General features: G+C 35.3%; 1 protein-coding gene and 1 long non-coding RNA gene across 2 annotated transcripts; one reads left to right on the top strand and one right to left on the bottom strand.

Annotated features, from left to right (window-relative positions):
* Window positions 1-9565: 9565 nt before the first annotated feature.
* LOC131249946 (uncharacterized) lies at window positions 9566-10694 on the bottom strand. Its single transcript, XR_009172918.1, has 4 exons — window positions 10589-10694; window positions 10423-10494; window positions 10087-10341; window positions 9566-9995 (listed from the first exon to the last, which is right to left on the bottom strand). It is a non-coding gene; the product is annotated as an uncharacterized LOC131249946 (long non-coding RNA).
* Window positions 10695-15643: 4949 nt separating this feature from the next.
* Window positions 15644-16443, top strand: LOC131249577 (defective in cullin neddylation protein AAR3-like). The gene has a single exon (XM_058250379.1). It carries the CDS (start codon window positions 15784-15786, stop codon window positions 16441-16443), a length of 660 nt encoding a protein of 219 aa, XP_058106362.1. The 5' UTR covers window positions 15644-15783.
* The last annotated feature ends 773 nt before the right edge of the window (window positions 16444-17216 follow it).

Here is a 17216-nt window from a genome sequence, read left to right as displayed (position 1 = left end):
GTAAGATAGATGTGACATGTGAATACATGACTTAATCAATGTTTATAAAAATTTTAAATTTTTAGTGAGACTCACAATCTTAGCATTAACATCATCATCTTCCTTAAGGACTTATATTTCCCCTTTTTTTAGGTGTAGGCTTATCATTACTTGATTTGTTAGTGGTGTCCCATGATTGTGCATTTTCAACTAACCTCTCAAAGTAGTCTCATGCCTCTTCGGGATCTTTAGTTATGAACTCACCATCGCACATCATCTCGACAAATTGGTGTATAATTGAGTTCAGCCCATCATAGAAAAAACTAATTACTCATCAAATTTTGTAACCATAAGGTGGACATGCGAGTAAGAGTTCCTTGAATCTCTCATGACATGGAAAAAATGTCTCATCCTCTTTTCGAGATAAATTCATGATAACACACCTTAATGAATTCATCTTATGTACTAGGAATAACTTTTTTTAGGAACTCTCTGGTCATCTCAAGCCATGTGCATATAGATCTTGGTTTGAGAGAATGAAGCCATGAGTTGGCTCTGTCCTTTAGAGAGAAGGAAAATAACTTACGTCCAATTATGGCATGGGAGACATTATTGTAATTCAAGGTTACTAGAATCTCATCTAACTCCTTTAGACGTAGATATTGACTTTCTGAATCAAGTCCATGAAATTTTTAGGAAGGAGTTGGATTACTCCCAGTTTGAAATCTAGATTACATACATTAACCGAGAAAATCATGCAAGACAATGTGATTGTTCTTGATAGTTGTAAGCGATCTCTCGAAGTTCTAATCAGAGGAATGTAGTGTTCCTCTTTCCCATTATGCACCATCCTAGCCAGTGGCCTATTAGGATTAACATCGACATTCTCATCAAAGTGTACCTCATGCTCAACCATGTTTAGAGAATTTACAGCCATGGTTTTGGATGGCAAGGGAGTACTTAGATATTTTCTAGTTTGACGGTGGGCAAAGAGCCCATTGACTAAACCCCCTTCACTTAGAAGTCGTTGTGCGTGGTCCTTTAGCCACATGGGCATGAACCATACATAGAAAAACTAATTCGAAACATCAACCTAAGAAAAATAAAATCCTACAGTGAAAATAAAAAATCCTACAAGAAGTAGAATAAACTAGAAGCAATTATCAGAAGAAAGGAATGGAGTTACCGGTATATAAGAATTAGGATTAAGGATGCTACAAAACATAAAACAAAACACTGTTAGTAGAAAAGAATCTATAGAGTAAAATTAGAAGTTCTAGAATTAAACTCTGAAAAAACCCTGGGTTAGAAGTAAAAGACAAAAACCTAATCTAACCTTTAGTATTCTCAGTGCAATTCCCAGGCAATGGCACCAAAAACTTGATTGCAATCCTAAGTGTAGGATTGCGCTGTAGTAATAAACTCGACAAGAGCGAGGTTAATCCTTAGGGTATTAGTGAGAACACAGTGAAAGATAATGATTTTCTAAATTTTTAATCTAGTGAAAAAGTAATTAAAAGCATTTAATAATTAATAAAAGCAACTAAGGATCCAAGAATCCTCAATTAATGAATTCTGAACTTAATTCACTTTCTCCAGTTGATAACTCAACTAGAACCGGATTCCAATTTGTTCTAGTCGGAAGATAACGTAGTAGAATCAATCACAACTTCAAACATAGATTATAATCATGATAGGTTTAATCTCTTATAAAGATTTAGGCAATCAATTGTAGGGAATCAAAATCATCTAATATATTCGGAAGCCACAATAGATCAATCAATTTTACAGATTTATTCCTTCTCCAATCTAGGAATTCCATCTCGTCCAATCACAATACAACATAAAAAACAAATAACTTTCATTAAAAACAAATTAAATTTAAAAAATTCATTCAAAAGGTTCACCCCATAGACTTAACTAAGAGATTAGAACATCATAGGCATGATTGAACTAAACTCATAAAGAGAAACATAAAAATCAAACCATAACTCAAAGTTTAGATGGAAGAATAGGCTTGGAAAAGCTTCTTCTTCTCAATCTCCCACTTCTAAACCCTTGAAAGGTGCCTAAACTCATTCTAGATACTCTTATTTATAGTTTTGGATAGCCAAGTTTTGCAGTACTGCCTCACAAAAGTTACAAACCAACTTTGTATTTATGCAGTCGCATGCACCGTCGATGGCATTGAGCTTGTAATACCCCGACTTTTCAGGACCCAAGTATATGACCCGTGTCCCAAAAACTCGAGTGTTAACTTTAAAAGATGGTCAAATTTGAGTGTACATTTTTTTTCTTCATTCAGAGTAAGCAGATGAGCGTAGTATGGACAAATCGATATAAAGGAAAATTTCATCATCATTTAAATATACAAGAAGTTGCCCATGATGACTTATACAAGCTATTGTCTCCAAAATTAACAAATAAAAGAATTACATAATCTAATATATGAGAAATAGTAGAATGCAAGTAAATTTGAGCCGCAAGACCCCTCAGCTTCTCAAGGTAGATACAGTCATGTAACCCTGATACTTGAACCCAACTCCTCATCAACCCAAACTTGAAAATCACTTAAGCCACCTGTGCTACCTATACAGTTATATTTATTTGATGGATGAGTGGCCAACTCAGTGTGAATTCCCTTCAAGATTACACACCGCTGCATTAGGTAAGCATAGTTATAAAGTAAAGCATACAAAACAATACACGATGCAGGTCTTATTAAATGAATGGATGCATGAAATATGCAATCATCGTCCTGGGGATGCTCATTCGTATAGACAGTGGGCTCGTCACCCATGCAATCATCGACCTGAGAAAATCATCCAGTCGTACAAATACGTACATTTCGTACGATAGCAATGGATGCTGGTCTGTGCCATGTATGTATGATTAGCCAAACCATTATTAGTCTATTTACAATCAACAGGTTTAATAAGCTCAAAGGTCACTGCGGGGAGCTCAGAGCCCAGGCGACAGCTCACGCATTAGTATCCCATGACCACCACCCCCGACTCATGAGACTAACATCTTAGGATGTTTAATGGAAACCCATCAACTAGTGGCCAATCATATTATAGTATATCGGGCTTACCATCACATGGTTATACAAAATAAAACATCAAACCCATCTAGGGTAAGTACCAAAACAAAACCATGTAGGGCAAATATCAAATTATGCCATATAGGGCAAATATAAAAAATATGCCATATAAGGTTGACATCAAAACCATGCGATAAAGACCATCCTTAAAAACCATTGGACACACCAACCATGGATGGTAAGCCCACATCAATGGTCAATTTAAACCACCATTCAATAACCATTAAGCTGAAGGTCCATTATAAGTACAACCAATCGGGTTACATCCTAAGTATGGGTGTACATTTATAGGTGGGAGTTTTCCACTAATATACCAGTTTAAGTTCCATAAGCAATCCACAAATAATCCACAAGCATGAATAAATATGTAGGATAAACATTAAGCATGTAACATAACAATTCAATTCCAACAGTTAACCCATGTGATTATGAAATGGAGATATCAATTATAAATTAAAATAAAAACTTAACTTAAGCTAATGGCAAAATGGAAAGCTCAAGAGGAAGAATCATCACCTGATGAACAGAATAACCTTCTGGTGTCGCTAAGAGCTCATGCCCTTAGAATTGAATCCTATCATGAATTGCAACGTAGTTCGTGAGATCAATGTTCTACCAAGCGTCTATGGTCAAGATTTATATAACCTAGGGTTTGGATTATTTTAGGGTTTTAATATAGAATTAGGGCTTCATCCTAGGGTTTAGTCCTAAACTTAGATTCTAGGATTTAAATCCTAATTTATTATTAATATTGTTATTATTATTATTATTATGGTACAATGGATTGAATAATATCCATAATAGGAATATTAATCCATCAATATTAATAATGATGGTTCATAAGTTCACGTTTGAATGTACCAACATTATTTAACATTTTTATAATGACTAATAATCTCTCAAGTAATAATAATAGGATATTTTCTAATGATAATACAATAAGGATTAACTAATAATTATATTAACAAGTATTTGACTAATCCCATAAGGAAGATGATAATATTTGTTAATGATAATAATCATAACTATTCATAATGAATCTAGTCATGATAACACTACAAGAAAAACGGGCAAAGGCTACGGCTAAAAATCGTAGTAAAAGCCCTTTTACTACGGATATGATCCGTAGCACGTCTGTCGCTATTGGTGGGGTGGCTAAAGGTATAGCTACAGATCATATCTGTAGCAATAGATACTAATAGCTATAGATTATATCCGTAGCCATAGATACCAATAGCTACGGATTATATCTATAGCCATAGATACCAACAACTACCGACAATATCCGTAGCAATAGATACTAACATCTATGGATTATATCCGTAGCAATAGATACTGATAGCTACAGATTATATCTGTAGCAATAAATACCAATAGCTATGAATTATATTTGTAGCAATAGATAACAATAGTTACGGACAATATCCGTAGCAATAGATACCAATAGCTACGAACGAAATCCATAGCTATAACTACAGATTATATTCGCAACTATTTTAAAAAAAAAAATTTGTAATAATACGACCTGTTTCCATTGTAAGAACCTGCTGTGATTGATAACTCATCTAAGCTTAATGCTGATAGAAATAATACATAAAATGAAATATATAAAAAAACGATGCATTTATTACAAATAGCAATCAAATCATATAATGCATCCTACAATCACATTTCTAAATAAACAATACTTCACTTTCCTCAACTTATCATAAGAATTACAATTAAGACATGCCCTCATGTGCAAGAAACAAATACACTCCAACACAGTAAACACCCTCCATATGCATTCAATAATGATCACGTTTTTACAGAATTTTCTTCCTTCAGACGGTCAATTTCAACAAATGTAAAAGACAAAGCTTCTTCTTTCCTTGAAACTGCAGATGTAACTTCTGTGGACTTTGACACAAGATCACTTTCAAGTTCTGAAACCCTTCCCTTGAGAAAATGAATTTCATCTTCCACTAACTTCTTAAGCTTGTTAGCCTATATAAAACAACATTTGTAGACACAATCAAATAAGCATGCCTTTGTACACATCTCTAAAGGAAGAAAGACAAAAAAAAAACTTATATATGAAGAAATCAAAAATGTACCTCCAAATCTTCTAAACTATGGAAAAATTTAACATGAGTAATGTGTTCAAACCTAGGATGGACTTTTAAACTCAAAAACTAGGTTTAGGTTAAGGTTATAGGTTTAAGTTTAGGTTTAGGTTTAGGTTTAGGTTTTAGTTTTAGGTTAAGCTTATAGGTTTAGGTTATAGGTTTAGGTTATGTTTAGGTTATAGGTTATAGCTTTAAGGAATTGAGAATAGGTTAAGGTTTAGGTTTAAGAAATCGGGTTCAGGTTCAGGATTGGGTTTATGTTTGGGTTTTCAAGTTTAAGTTTAGGTTTAGGTTAGGGAGTTGAGATTAGGATTAGGTGTAGGTTTAGGTTTAGGTTAGGGAGTTGAGATTAGGATTAGGTATAGGTTTAGGTTTAGGGATTTGAGAATACATTTAGGTTTTAGGTTTAGGTTTAGGTTTTAGGTTATAGGTTTAGGTTTAAGTTTTAGGTTTGGGTTTAGGTTAAGGTTAGGTTATAGGTTATAAGTTTAGGTTATAGGTTAAGGTTTAGGTTATAGGTTTAGGTTTAGGTTATTGGTTATAGGTTATAGGTTAAAGCTTTAGGGAATTGAGAATAGGTTAAGGTTTAGGTTTAGGAAATTGGGTTCGGGTTTGAGATCGGGTTTGGTTTGGGTTTTCAAGTTTAGGTTTAGGTTAAGGAGTTGAGATTAGGATTAGGTGTAGGTTTAGGTTTAGGTTTAATGATTTGAGAATACATTTAGGTTTTAGGTTTAGGTTTAGGTTTTAGGTTTAGGTTAAGGTTATAGGTTTAGGTGTAGGTTATAGGTTATAGGTTATAGCTTTAGGGAATTGAGAATAGGTTAAGGTTTAGGTTTAGGAAATCAGGTTCGGGTTCAAGATCTGGGGGTTTAGGTTTAGGTTTTCAAGTTTAGGTTTAGGTTTAGGTTAGGGAGTTGAGATTAAGATTAAGTGTAGGTTTAGGTTTAGGGATTTGAGAATACATTTAGGTTTTAGGTTTAGGTTTGGGTTTTAGGTTTTAGGTTTAGCTTTAAGTTTTAGGTTTAGGTTAAGGTTGGGTTATCGGTTATAAGTTTAGGTTATAGGTTATAGGTTATAGGTTAAGGTTTAGGTTATAGGTTTTGGTTTAGGTTAAGGTTATAGGTTTAGGTTTAGGTTTAGGTTATGGTTATAGGTTATAGGATATAGATTAAAGCTTTAGGGAATTGAGAATAGGTTAAGGTTTAGGTTTAGGAAATTGGGTTCGGGTTTAAGATCGGTTTTAGTTTACATTTTCAAGTTTAGGTTTAGGTTAAGGAGTTGAGATTAGGATTAGGTGTAGGTTTAGGTTTAAGGATTTGAGAATACAATTAGGTTTTAGGTTTAGGTTTAGGTTTTAGGTTTAGGTTAAGGTTATAGGTTTAGGTTAGGTTTAGGTGTAGGTTATAGGTTAGAGGTTATAAGTTATAGGTTATAGCTTTAGGGAATTGGGAATAGGTTAAGGTTTAGGTTTAGGAAATCAGGTTTGGGTTTGGGATCGGGTTTATGTTTGGGTTTTCAAGTTTAGGTTTAGGTTTAGGTTAGGGAGTTGAGATTAGGATTAGGTGTAGGTTTAGGTTTACAGATTTGAGAAGACATTTAGGTTTTAGGTTTAGGCTTAGGTTTTAGGTTATAGGTTTAGGTTTAGGTTTAGGCTTAGGTTTTAGGTTTTAGGTTTAGGTTTAGGTTTTAGGTTTAGGTTAAGGTTAGGTTATCGGTTATAAGTTTAAGTTATAGGTTATAGGTTTTGGTTTAGGTTAAGGTTATAGGTTTAGGTTTAGGTTAAGGTTTAGGTTTAGGATATAGGTTTTGGTTAAGGTTTAGGTTTAGGAAGTCAGGTTCAGGTTTGAGATCAGGTTTAGCTTGGGTTTTCAAGTTTAGGTTTAGGTTAAGGAGTTGAGATTAGGACTAGGTGTATGTTTAGGTTTAAGGATTTGATAATACATTTAGGTTTTAGGTTTAGGTTTAGGTTTTAAGTTTAGGTTAAGGTTATAGGTTTATGTTAGGTTTAGGTGTAGGTTATAGGTTATAGGTTATAGGTTATAGCTTTAGGGAATTGAGAATAGGTTAAGGTTTAGGTTTAGGAAATCAAGTTCGGGTTTGAGATCGGGTTTAGGATTGGGTTTTCAAGTTTAGGTTTAGGTTTAGGTTAGGGAGTTAAGATTAGGATTAGGTGTAGGTTTAGGTTTAGGGATTTGAGAATAGATTTAGGTTTTAAGTTTAGGTTTAGGTTTTAGTTTATAGGTTTAGGTTATAGGTTTAGGTTTAGGTTTTAGGTTTAGGTTAAGGTTAGGTTATAAGTTATTAGTTTAGGTTATAGGTTATAGGTTATAGGTTTATGTTATAGGTTAAGGTTATAGGTTTTGGTTTAGGTTTAGTTTAGGTTTTGGGTTTAGGTTAGGTTTAGGTTATAGGTTTAGGTTAGGTTTAGGTTTAGGTTAGGTTTAGGTTTAGGTTATAAGTTACCGGTTATAGCTTTAGGGAATTGAGAATAGGTTAAGGTTTAGGTTTAGGAAATCGGGTTCGGGTTCGGGATTGGGTTTAGGTTTGGGTTTTCAAGTTTAGGTTTAGGTTAAGAAGTTGAGATTAGAATTAAGTGTAGGTTTAGGTTTAGGGATTTGAGAATACATTTAGATTTTAGGTTTAGGTTAAGGTTGTAGGTTTATGTATAGGTTTAGGTTAGGTTTAGGTTTAGGTTATAGGTTATAAGTTATAAGTTATAACTTTAGGGAATTGAGAATAGGTTAAGGTTTAGGTTTAGGAAATCGGGTTTGGGTTGGGGATCGGGTTTAAGATCGGGTTTAGGTAGTAGTTTAGGTTTAGGTTATAGGTTATAGGTTTAGGTTATAGGTTTAGGTTTAGGTTTAGGTTAGGTTATAGGTTGTAGGTTTAGGTTTAGGTTATAAGTTATAGCTTATAGGTTAAAGGTTAAAGTTTAGGTTATAGGTTAACGTTTAGTTTTAGGTTATAGGTTTAGGGTGTGGTTTAGGTTAAGGGTGTGGTCCTTACAAATACAGATATAAACACGGTCTGTCCAAATGGTCAGGCCCCTCCAATGCTGTCCATAGGAAATGGACAACTTCATCATGGTCATAACAGTGGTTCCTACCTTCCAAGGACCCTCGCTCAACATCTAGATAGCTCTGACGCACACCCATATTGTTGTCCATAGAAAATGGACAGCTTCATCATGGTCATAATAGCAGTTCCCACCTTCTAGGGAGCCCCACTCAACATCTGAATAGCTTCGACGCATATCTGGATCTACTTCATCAATTTCGAGATATTATATAAACATGGGCCTGTCCAAATGGTTAGGCCACTTCATCAATGAATCATATAGTATGAAGGAAAGAAGACTCACCAATTTAGCAAGCAAAGAGAGAAAGTGTGAGTGCTTGGAATGTCGCCCTTTCTTTGCCTAATGGATGCATATTCCACGATGCAATCTGAGAATGAGTAAGTTTTTTAGTTTCTCCGACAATGCATATGGGCACAGATTTACAAATAAATAAAATAATAAATAAAATTTAAATCTGCCTTCTAAATTGTACTTATCGATAGTTGGAATTGTGGTAACAATCTCCCCCAGCTTGAGCTTGAGTCTGTTTTCTATTACAATTAGTGAAATCAATACGAACTTAGAACAATAGGTACCAGGTCTTTAGTCTAGGGGTGATCCACAATAAAAGGTACCATTTACCATGAACTAAAACCATATATTATTCATACCTTAGTTGGACTTACTACAAGGGTAATCTTTCAATGATGGTCCACTGCTTCTGATAATTACTACAGGGGTAAGAAAATAACAAATAGTAATACTCATGAGATGACATATGTACAAATAGTGACAAGACTAGCTAGTAATGACAGGAAGTTAAGACATCAAATTATTTATGAAGAACATGAAAACAAAGATAAAATAAATAGTTAAAAACTTTGCCATTTCAGTATTGAACCTTGTAGTGGCAACATTGATCTGTGGGGCTAAAAATACATTAGCCTGCATATAAAAATTTCAAGTTAGTTGGGCCTTTGAGGTCCTCAAATGATAGTAGAAGAAGCCAGAAAACTATTAAAATTAACCATCAAGGATTTTAAAAATCTCTCTCAGAAAATGAAGGAAAGTACACAACTCACCTTGATGCCCATTCTCCCTCCTCCTTTACCCAGGCTTAGGACCGGCAATGCAAGGAGTTGCATTGACGGAGTTAAAAAGGGGCATAGGCTCTATTTGGTTTGTTACGACCAAACGGAGTCTAATATGTTTAAATATAGAGTATAAAATTCATTCAAAATTACAAAACCCAAACCAAACAACATATAGAGTAAGCAAAAAAAAAAAAAAAAAAAAAAACAAGTGAAACATCAATATAAAGTAACTAAAAACCAAACTAAGTTCTGAGTTCATCAATATAAAGTAACTAAAGTGCCAAATTAGTTCAAAATTAACCAAAAAAATAAGTGAAACATCATATAAAGTAACTAAAAAAAGCATCCACACCAAGTTCAATTATAGAGTACTAAATTTGTTCAAATTATTGAAATATCAAAGATTCCTTCCCCCATTGCACAAGTGATCCTGGACTAGCATCTCCAAGTGTAGATGCGAACCCATCTTCTTTCCACAAATGAGTGTCTGGATGTATAATCTCAATTAGGGTAATAACAAAAGCTCCCTCCTCCAATGGTTTGCAATGGACAACTGCATTTGGATTAACTTCATGTACTTGACCACGAGCAACTACATCACCATTGCCCTAACCAAGCAAGTCGCAGCTCTTACCGATATATATAATATCCGGCTACATGTACATATATAAAATGGCATTCGTATTGTTATCGTTTATAAAATAATTGTAAGTTCAATATAGTAGCAAATTTACACTTGCATACTGACGATGCCTGAGCAGATTTAGCAATTGTTGGTGATGAGAGGTTTTGAGTAGATTATGCATGTTGCTGCATCTCCATCCATGCCTCCATCTTGGCCAATGATTTCTTTATATCAAATATCTCCTACACTAGGCTATCTCTTTCTTTTATCAAATTCTCTACCTTTGAACGGGCAGGGGCTGACATCTTCAGTCCTGTCTTGGTTATTGAGCAACCTAGACCCCGCATTCGCCCTCTACTGTCAGAACCAACCAACTATAAAACATTACAAATCAAGTTATTAGAAAATTCATAATTACCATGAATTTCACTGTAATTTTTAAATTTTATTATTACCTGTGTGAGGGCATCGTCAACGTTGGTAATCTTAGAAGAAGGATTGCTAGAATAAAGCTCATCTAATTTTTCCTGTGAGAAAATACAAATGGATGTAAAATAATTCAAAGTTATACATTGGCATCTCATAAAGGTACTAGTTAGTGGTAGAAGGGGATGTACTTACAATAAGGTCAGGATACTGGACAACTTTGTCCTTGCTTGTATGGGCTCTTAAGTAAACATCACGTCTACCTATCTCGGCATCAGAGGTAAGATTCCTCTCCTTCGCCTTTGACACATTACATATTAATGGAGTTAAATGAGTGATAATTCAAAAGTAAATTCAATATTAAACTATAATACCTATATTTATAAATAAATAATGCATACCATCTGATGGTGAATAATAGCCATGCTGTTCCTCCCAAGACACGCAAGTCCTTTTAGCTTGGATCAATTGACTTTATTCCTTTCGCTTGCTCTCTTGAATTCCTTAGTGCTATGTTGATTCGCAAAGACTAACCAATCCTCCATAGGGATACCTGGGGGTGGAAGGACTATTTCTCACAACTGCAGGATCCTTGTCTTTAATATATTTTGCAGTCAACCTTTTCTTGTAATTCCGCCATGTTTTCTTGATGCGTTTTGTTATGTATGTAAGACTCACATCCCAACTTTGACCCTCAAACTCATAAGCCCGTGACAATGACTCTATGATCATTTAAATGTGTGCATGAGGCACCTGGCAAAAGTCCTGGTATATGATCGGGATATGAGTATGGGTGAGGATATCGATATGCGATACAAATTACTTTTGTTCAGGACAATCCTCATTCAATTGCTCGAATTCATTTGTCTTTAAGACTTTTTTCCTGTCAGGTTGCTTATGTAAAAAAGCACCCCTAATAGGACCTCTCTTTCTAGACAAAGAAGAAGAAGTTGGCACAACAACATAAAGGAGAACTATCATATACACATTGTTAATTACCGCTAATATATAAGAAAATTGAAATTTACATATCCAATTAAGGAGAACTATCATATTATCTTTGGTCTTGCTTGCATTTGTAGTCTCAGTCAAGTGCACACCCAATGCCTCTAGTTGTGAATCCATGTGCCTGTTTAAATTCAAATAAAATAAAATAAAATAAAAACACTAATGATTAATACAATAATTTGGATAAAAGATAAAGTACAAAAAATTCACTACATTATCCATACCTTGATTGGATTTCCTCCAATAAATATCATATTGTTACATGCTTAGAAAATATAAATAATTTAAGAGATTCTCCTTGGTCGCTTTCTTTTCTTTGTTTTCTCGACTACAACACTAATGTCTTCAGGTTCATTGAATATCAACTCATCAACAATTGCTAATGAGGTGAGATTAGGTCCTGCATTGACATTAGCTACATCCTTAAATTGTTCCGATAAATGACATGTCTCTTCTTTGATAAAAATCTTTTTTGGAACCTCTAATACCACATGCCATTCAGGGATTTTTTGGATCTCTGGAGTAGAAAACTTACGTGGCATGCTACGCAAGAATGAATGGCTTGTCACCCAATTTGTCAGAACTGTAAAGACTGGACAAATTAACTAATCTCAGATTCGCTTAGACATCAAAAGAAAGACCATGATGCATCACCTTTACCCAATCACACTTAAATAAGATGGGCTTGTACCCTGTTCTATAATCTAATTGGATAATTTTATGAAGGACTCCGTAGTAAGGTTGATTTTCATCCACTGTATTCATATCCTTAGCACTAGATTGGAAGATGGTCATACCCTCTGTCATAACCCCACTATTTTAATTCATTTTATTCTCCTCATAGTCTTTAGTGACAAAGAGAAAACCATTAATACAATACTTATTATATTGAGTACAAAAAGCTAGAGGTCCTCTCACTATATCTTTAAATTTTTTATAGTCAGATTCGCTAAACTCTGGTTGCCTCTTCAACCAAGGTATGAATTCATCCTCGCTAAGCACCCTGTTGATCCTCCTGTAACATCGCCACAAGAAATCTTTGTGCTTCCTGCGTGTTATTTGATACCATTATTATATTGAAATTGCAGTAAAGAAGATATATACAAATGAGCTAATTGTGCATACCCTTCCCACACATCATAGCTAGGATGACTCTTCAGTACCCATGTACTAGCCTGTTCGTATTCGATACCTACTAGGATAACACTTTGACTTGAACCTATTAGACCAACATCGTCATCATTGTTACCGTCATCAACAACATCTAGCAACTTTTGTAGTCCTAAAATGACTCCAACAAACCGTTTTTCCAATTTTTCCAAGAGGTTTGTTTTTTATTTTCCTCTGTATTGGTTGCAATATATAATTGTCTCCTCTTGGATATATTGTTCTACAATGCAACCCTCAGGTCGCGTCTTGTTACGGACATAGGCCTTGAATGTCTTCATGAACCTGACAAAGATAATGATACATTACAAATACATACAACCGTAGATGTTAAGCCGAATTATTCTTACTAAACTTATAGTGTACCTTTCGAATGGATACATCCATCGATAGTATACAGGATCACATATGCGAGCCTCATAAGCCAAGTGGATCTACAGATGCATCATCACGACAAATATAGTGGAGGGCATATAATCTCAAGCTGACATAATGTCCTAGCCATACCCCTCTCAAGAGTGAGGAGCGTTTGAACGTCTACTGTTGTCGAGCACAAGGCATTAAAGAAGGTGCAAAAGCTTGTAATTATAGGACGAATGACCTTCCTATCCCTGAATGCATGCTAGATGAGAACTAGGAGCAAATGTTGCATCAACACATGGTAAGAATGAGACTTCATTCCCTTTAAATCCACGTAATCTCCCTTTATGATGGTCTTCTAATTCGCACTAAAACCGATTGAAACACACGGGTCGTGCAAAGTCTGGATGAAAAGCTTTTTCTCTTTTTTTCTTAAACAAAAAGGACCTTGTTTCTAAATCATCTTGTCATTGCTCTTTTTTAGCCATAGATGCTTCTGAATTCCCAACCGTTTCAGGTCCTTGCGCGCATTAGCATCATCCTTGCTCTTGTCAGGTGTGTTCAACAACAAGGCAATAAGGATTTCACATATATTTTTCTCGACATGCATAACATCAAGGTTGTGCGTAACATCAAGGTTGCGACATACCGGAATGTCTTTCCAATTCTCCAGATCAAATAATGTAGACTGTTTGAAGAACCACGGTGATCCACGGTGATTCAACATCACCCGTTAGCTCTTGTCGGCCTCCATCAATACCCCTCATATTCCTCTTCTCAGTCTTCCCCCATTGCATATGTAGGTTCGCAGTCTGTCTTTCGACCTCAATCTATCTAGATAAATGGGTTGATGTCGTATCTCCATCTTCTTATTAAATGTGCCAGCACTTGTGTCCTTCCTTGCCTGGTCTAACATTGGCAACCATCGTTTGTGACCTATATAAACATGTTTTTTTTCTATATTAGAGTTGCAAGGAATCTATGTTGGGACCACATACAGGACAACCATACTTATCCTTAGTCTTATAATCAGAAACATTACCATATACTGGAAAGTCGTGGATTGTCCAGAGAAAAAACGGCACGTATCTTAAATTTATTTTTATGATATGTGTCAAGCGTCGTGACCCCTTTATGCCATAAGTCTTACAATTCATCAATCAATGGTCATAAATAAACATCAATATCCTTTCCGGGTTGTTGTGGTCCCTCAATGAGCAAAGTTAACATAGTAAGCTGAGGTTTCATGCAAAGCTTTGGTGGAACGTTGTATGTCACACACATAATGGGCCATGAACTATAAGCTATAGTCAAAGCACCAAATGGGTTAAACCCATCTGTAGCCAGGCCTAATCGAACATTGCAAGGCTCAGTTGAAAAGTCCATATACTTCTCATCGAGAATCTTCAATGCAATAGAATCAGCCGGATACTCCATCTTTTCAGGTTGCAATTTTCTGGTTGAGTGCCAGGACATTTCTTTCGCTAACCATGGCACACTGAACATTCTTTGTAGCCTTGGTGTTAATGGAAAATACCTTAACACCTTGACATGTACATGAGATTATTTTTTCTCAACATTCATTTCTATCTTGAACCTAGGGGTTTTACAAGTTGGACAACTGATTTTCATCTCATTCTCTTCTAGTACAAGATATAGTCATTTGGACAAGCATGGATCTTCACATAATCAAGATCCAACTTTGTAATGATCTTCTTCACTTGGTAGGTATTAGTAGGGGCCTTGTTACTGAAAGGTAACACCTTCTTTAGTAGTTGAAGGAGCTTTATAAAGCTTTTTTCGCTCCATCCATGGTTCACCTTTAATTTGAAAAGTTGTACAATAAAAGTCAGCACGGTGAAATCTTGGACCCCTGGGTATAGCTCAGTCATTGCGTCTCGTAGATTTTCTCCAAACTCATCAATTTTATTTTCCTTAAAGATGCCTTCGACTACAGGGGTTACATTCGACTCATCCTATACAACTTCATCTAGGTTATTACCATCGAGTTCTTGAACAATCGCATTGTGAACCTCATTTAAGTTCAGGACATTGTGGTACTGTTGGGAACTTGATGCATATTCAGTATGCTTAGGTGATACATGCTCACCATGCATGTCCCAAACCTTATAGCTTGAGTCGAATCCATTTTGCATGAGATGTATTTCCAAATCATCATAAGAAACCGGTAATCGTAAACATCTGCAAGTGGCACATGGACAAAGAATGGTTTCTCTACCAGGAAGGTGTTCTTGTGCAAACTTCACAAAGCTTCTGATTCCAGAAATAAAACAAGGGTTTGGAAAACTTAGTGTCATCCACTCCTTATCTGTTATAGCTGGATCCTGTTTAACCATGGGGTTCATTTTGAACCTGCACCTTACAAAAAAAAATAATTATTATTTTTCATCCATTCATCTAATTCTAAACACATGCATCTATGACTATCATTGGAGTTTAGTCTTTGAATAGCTTTAACTTTTCATGGGCATATCACGAGGGACCTGGATTGCCTACTGACGGTGTTGTGTGGGTCACCGCATGATGTATGTGTTTCATCCATGCCATTCATCCATTTTTCTACGTTATGTTAGGGCATGAGACTGAAAAAAGGAAGATCCAAATCTTATGTGGATTACATAAGACGAAACAATGATTATTGAACGCCCATCCATTTTTGGGCTCATGACACACAATGATATGGAAAAATCGACATCTACACCCGATATTGCGAGATTATATCAATAAATGAACATGCAAAATCAAAGGAGGAACTAGCTTTGCTTTCAAAGTTAGTTAACTCAAGAGGACAATCAAGTGACAGGAATGTGATTTTTGATGACCTTTCCAAGCTCATGTCACTCCTAAACTTGACTGTAGATTCTCATTCATTCACATGTTTCTATGGGTTTGTGTTTTTCATTTGCCATGAAAATGGGCAAAAGGACATCGATGTAAGAAGGGCTGTAGCTATGTGGAGATTAGTTTTGACAGGAAGGTTTCAACTTCTTAACCAATGGTGTGAATTTGTTGAGAAACATCATCGGCAAAATATTTCTGAGGACACTTGGCAACAACTTCTACCATTTAGCAGATGCATAGATGAGTTTCTTGAAGGATATGACCCTAAAGGTGCTTGGCCTATTCTCATTAATGAATTTATTGAGCATATGTACAGAATAACTCAATCCAATAGTTGTAGCACACGGAACATTTCCGGTGATTGTGGTGAAATGGAAACACGACCATGCATACCTGGTTCATATGCTGGACTGAGAGTGCTTCCTGGTATGAAGAGGAAATCTCTTGCCGCTATCGATGGAAATGAAGCACTGAACTCTTGGAACTCGATGAAATCAGAGCATTTCTCAAAATGCCAGCGTAGCAGGCAGATTCCTGTTTTTGACAAACAGGTCTCCCAGGAAACCAACTCATCAGATGATCATGTGGAAGTGAACAAACACAGTCAGCTAGGTCGCTCAAACAGTTTGTCGACAAATATGAAAGATGGGTGAGTGAATAATTCTTGCCTAAAAAGGTTGGAGTTTTGTAGAAAGTTCAGTAGCATCAGATAAAATCAAATCAAACTAAATTCATCAAGGAATGGGTTTTATAGAATTCAACTTATAGGCACGGTACAAGTGGATGAGATCTGGAAATCATTCAAATGAACAACAGTAAATCATTCAAATGCAGTGAAACTGAGCCACAATACAACAATAGTAAATTTTGTTAGTGAAACTGAGCCACAATACAACAATAAATCATTCAAATGCAGTGAAAATTTAAAACCCTACTTAAATCCACACTACATTTTCTTAAACTTGGAAATCACATAATAGAATTTGTTATTTCTATGATCTTTTTAAAATTTTCCCATCAAAACAAATAAAATAGTAAAGATTCACATATTCTACCCTGAAAAAAGATTGAAAAATCAAAATATTCCATCAAAGAAGATCTAAAGCAAAATTCCAAGCAGAAACAGAGAAGAAGTACCCTAATTCCAATGTGTAAATCAGATATTTTTGAACACAATCCTCTAAACATGTGCTTTCTCAAACTAGTACCATACATTATCTTTCCAGAAAGAGGAATTCCATTAAGATTTCGCAAACTCCAGTAAAATCCAACGAAATCTCGCTATTTGAATCCTCTCAAAACCGAAAAAAAGGAAGCACGTGCATATTCCCATATAAGTTCTCCAATCGAAAGAAACTCCTTAAAAAATGAGCAAACCAAACAAAACATTCCACAAAACCCAAATCAGAGAGCAAAAACCCATATT

Source organism: Magnolia sinica, chromosome 6, assembly GCF_029962835.1.
Source record: "Magnolia sinica isolate HGM2019 chromosome 6, MsV1, whole genome shotgun sequence".
NCBI classification, from domain to species: Eukaryota; Viridiplantae; Streptophyta; class Magnoliopsida; order Magnoliales; family Magnoliaceae; genus Magnolia; species Magnolia sinica.
This window is presented reverse-complemented; position numbering and strand designations above follow the sequence as displayed.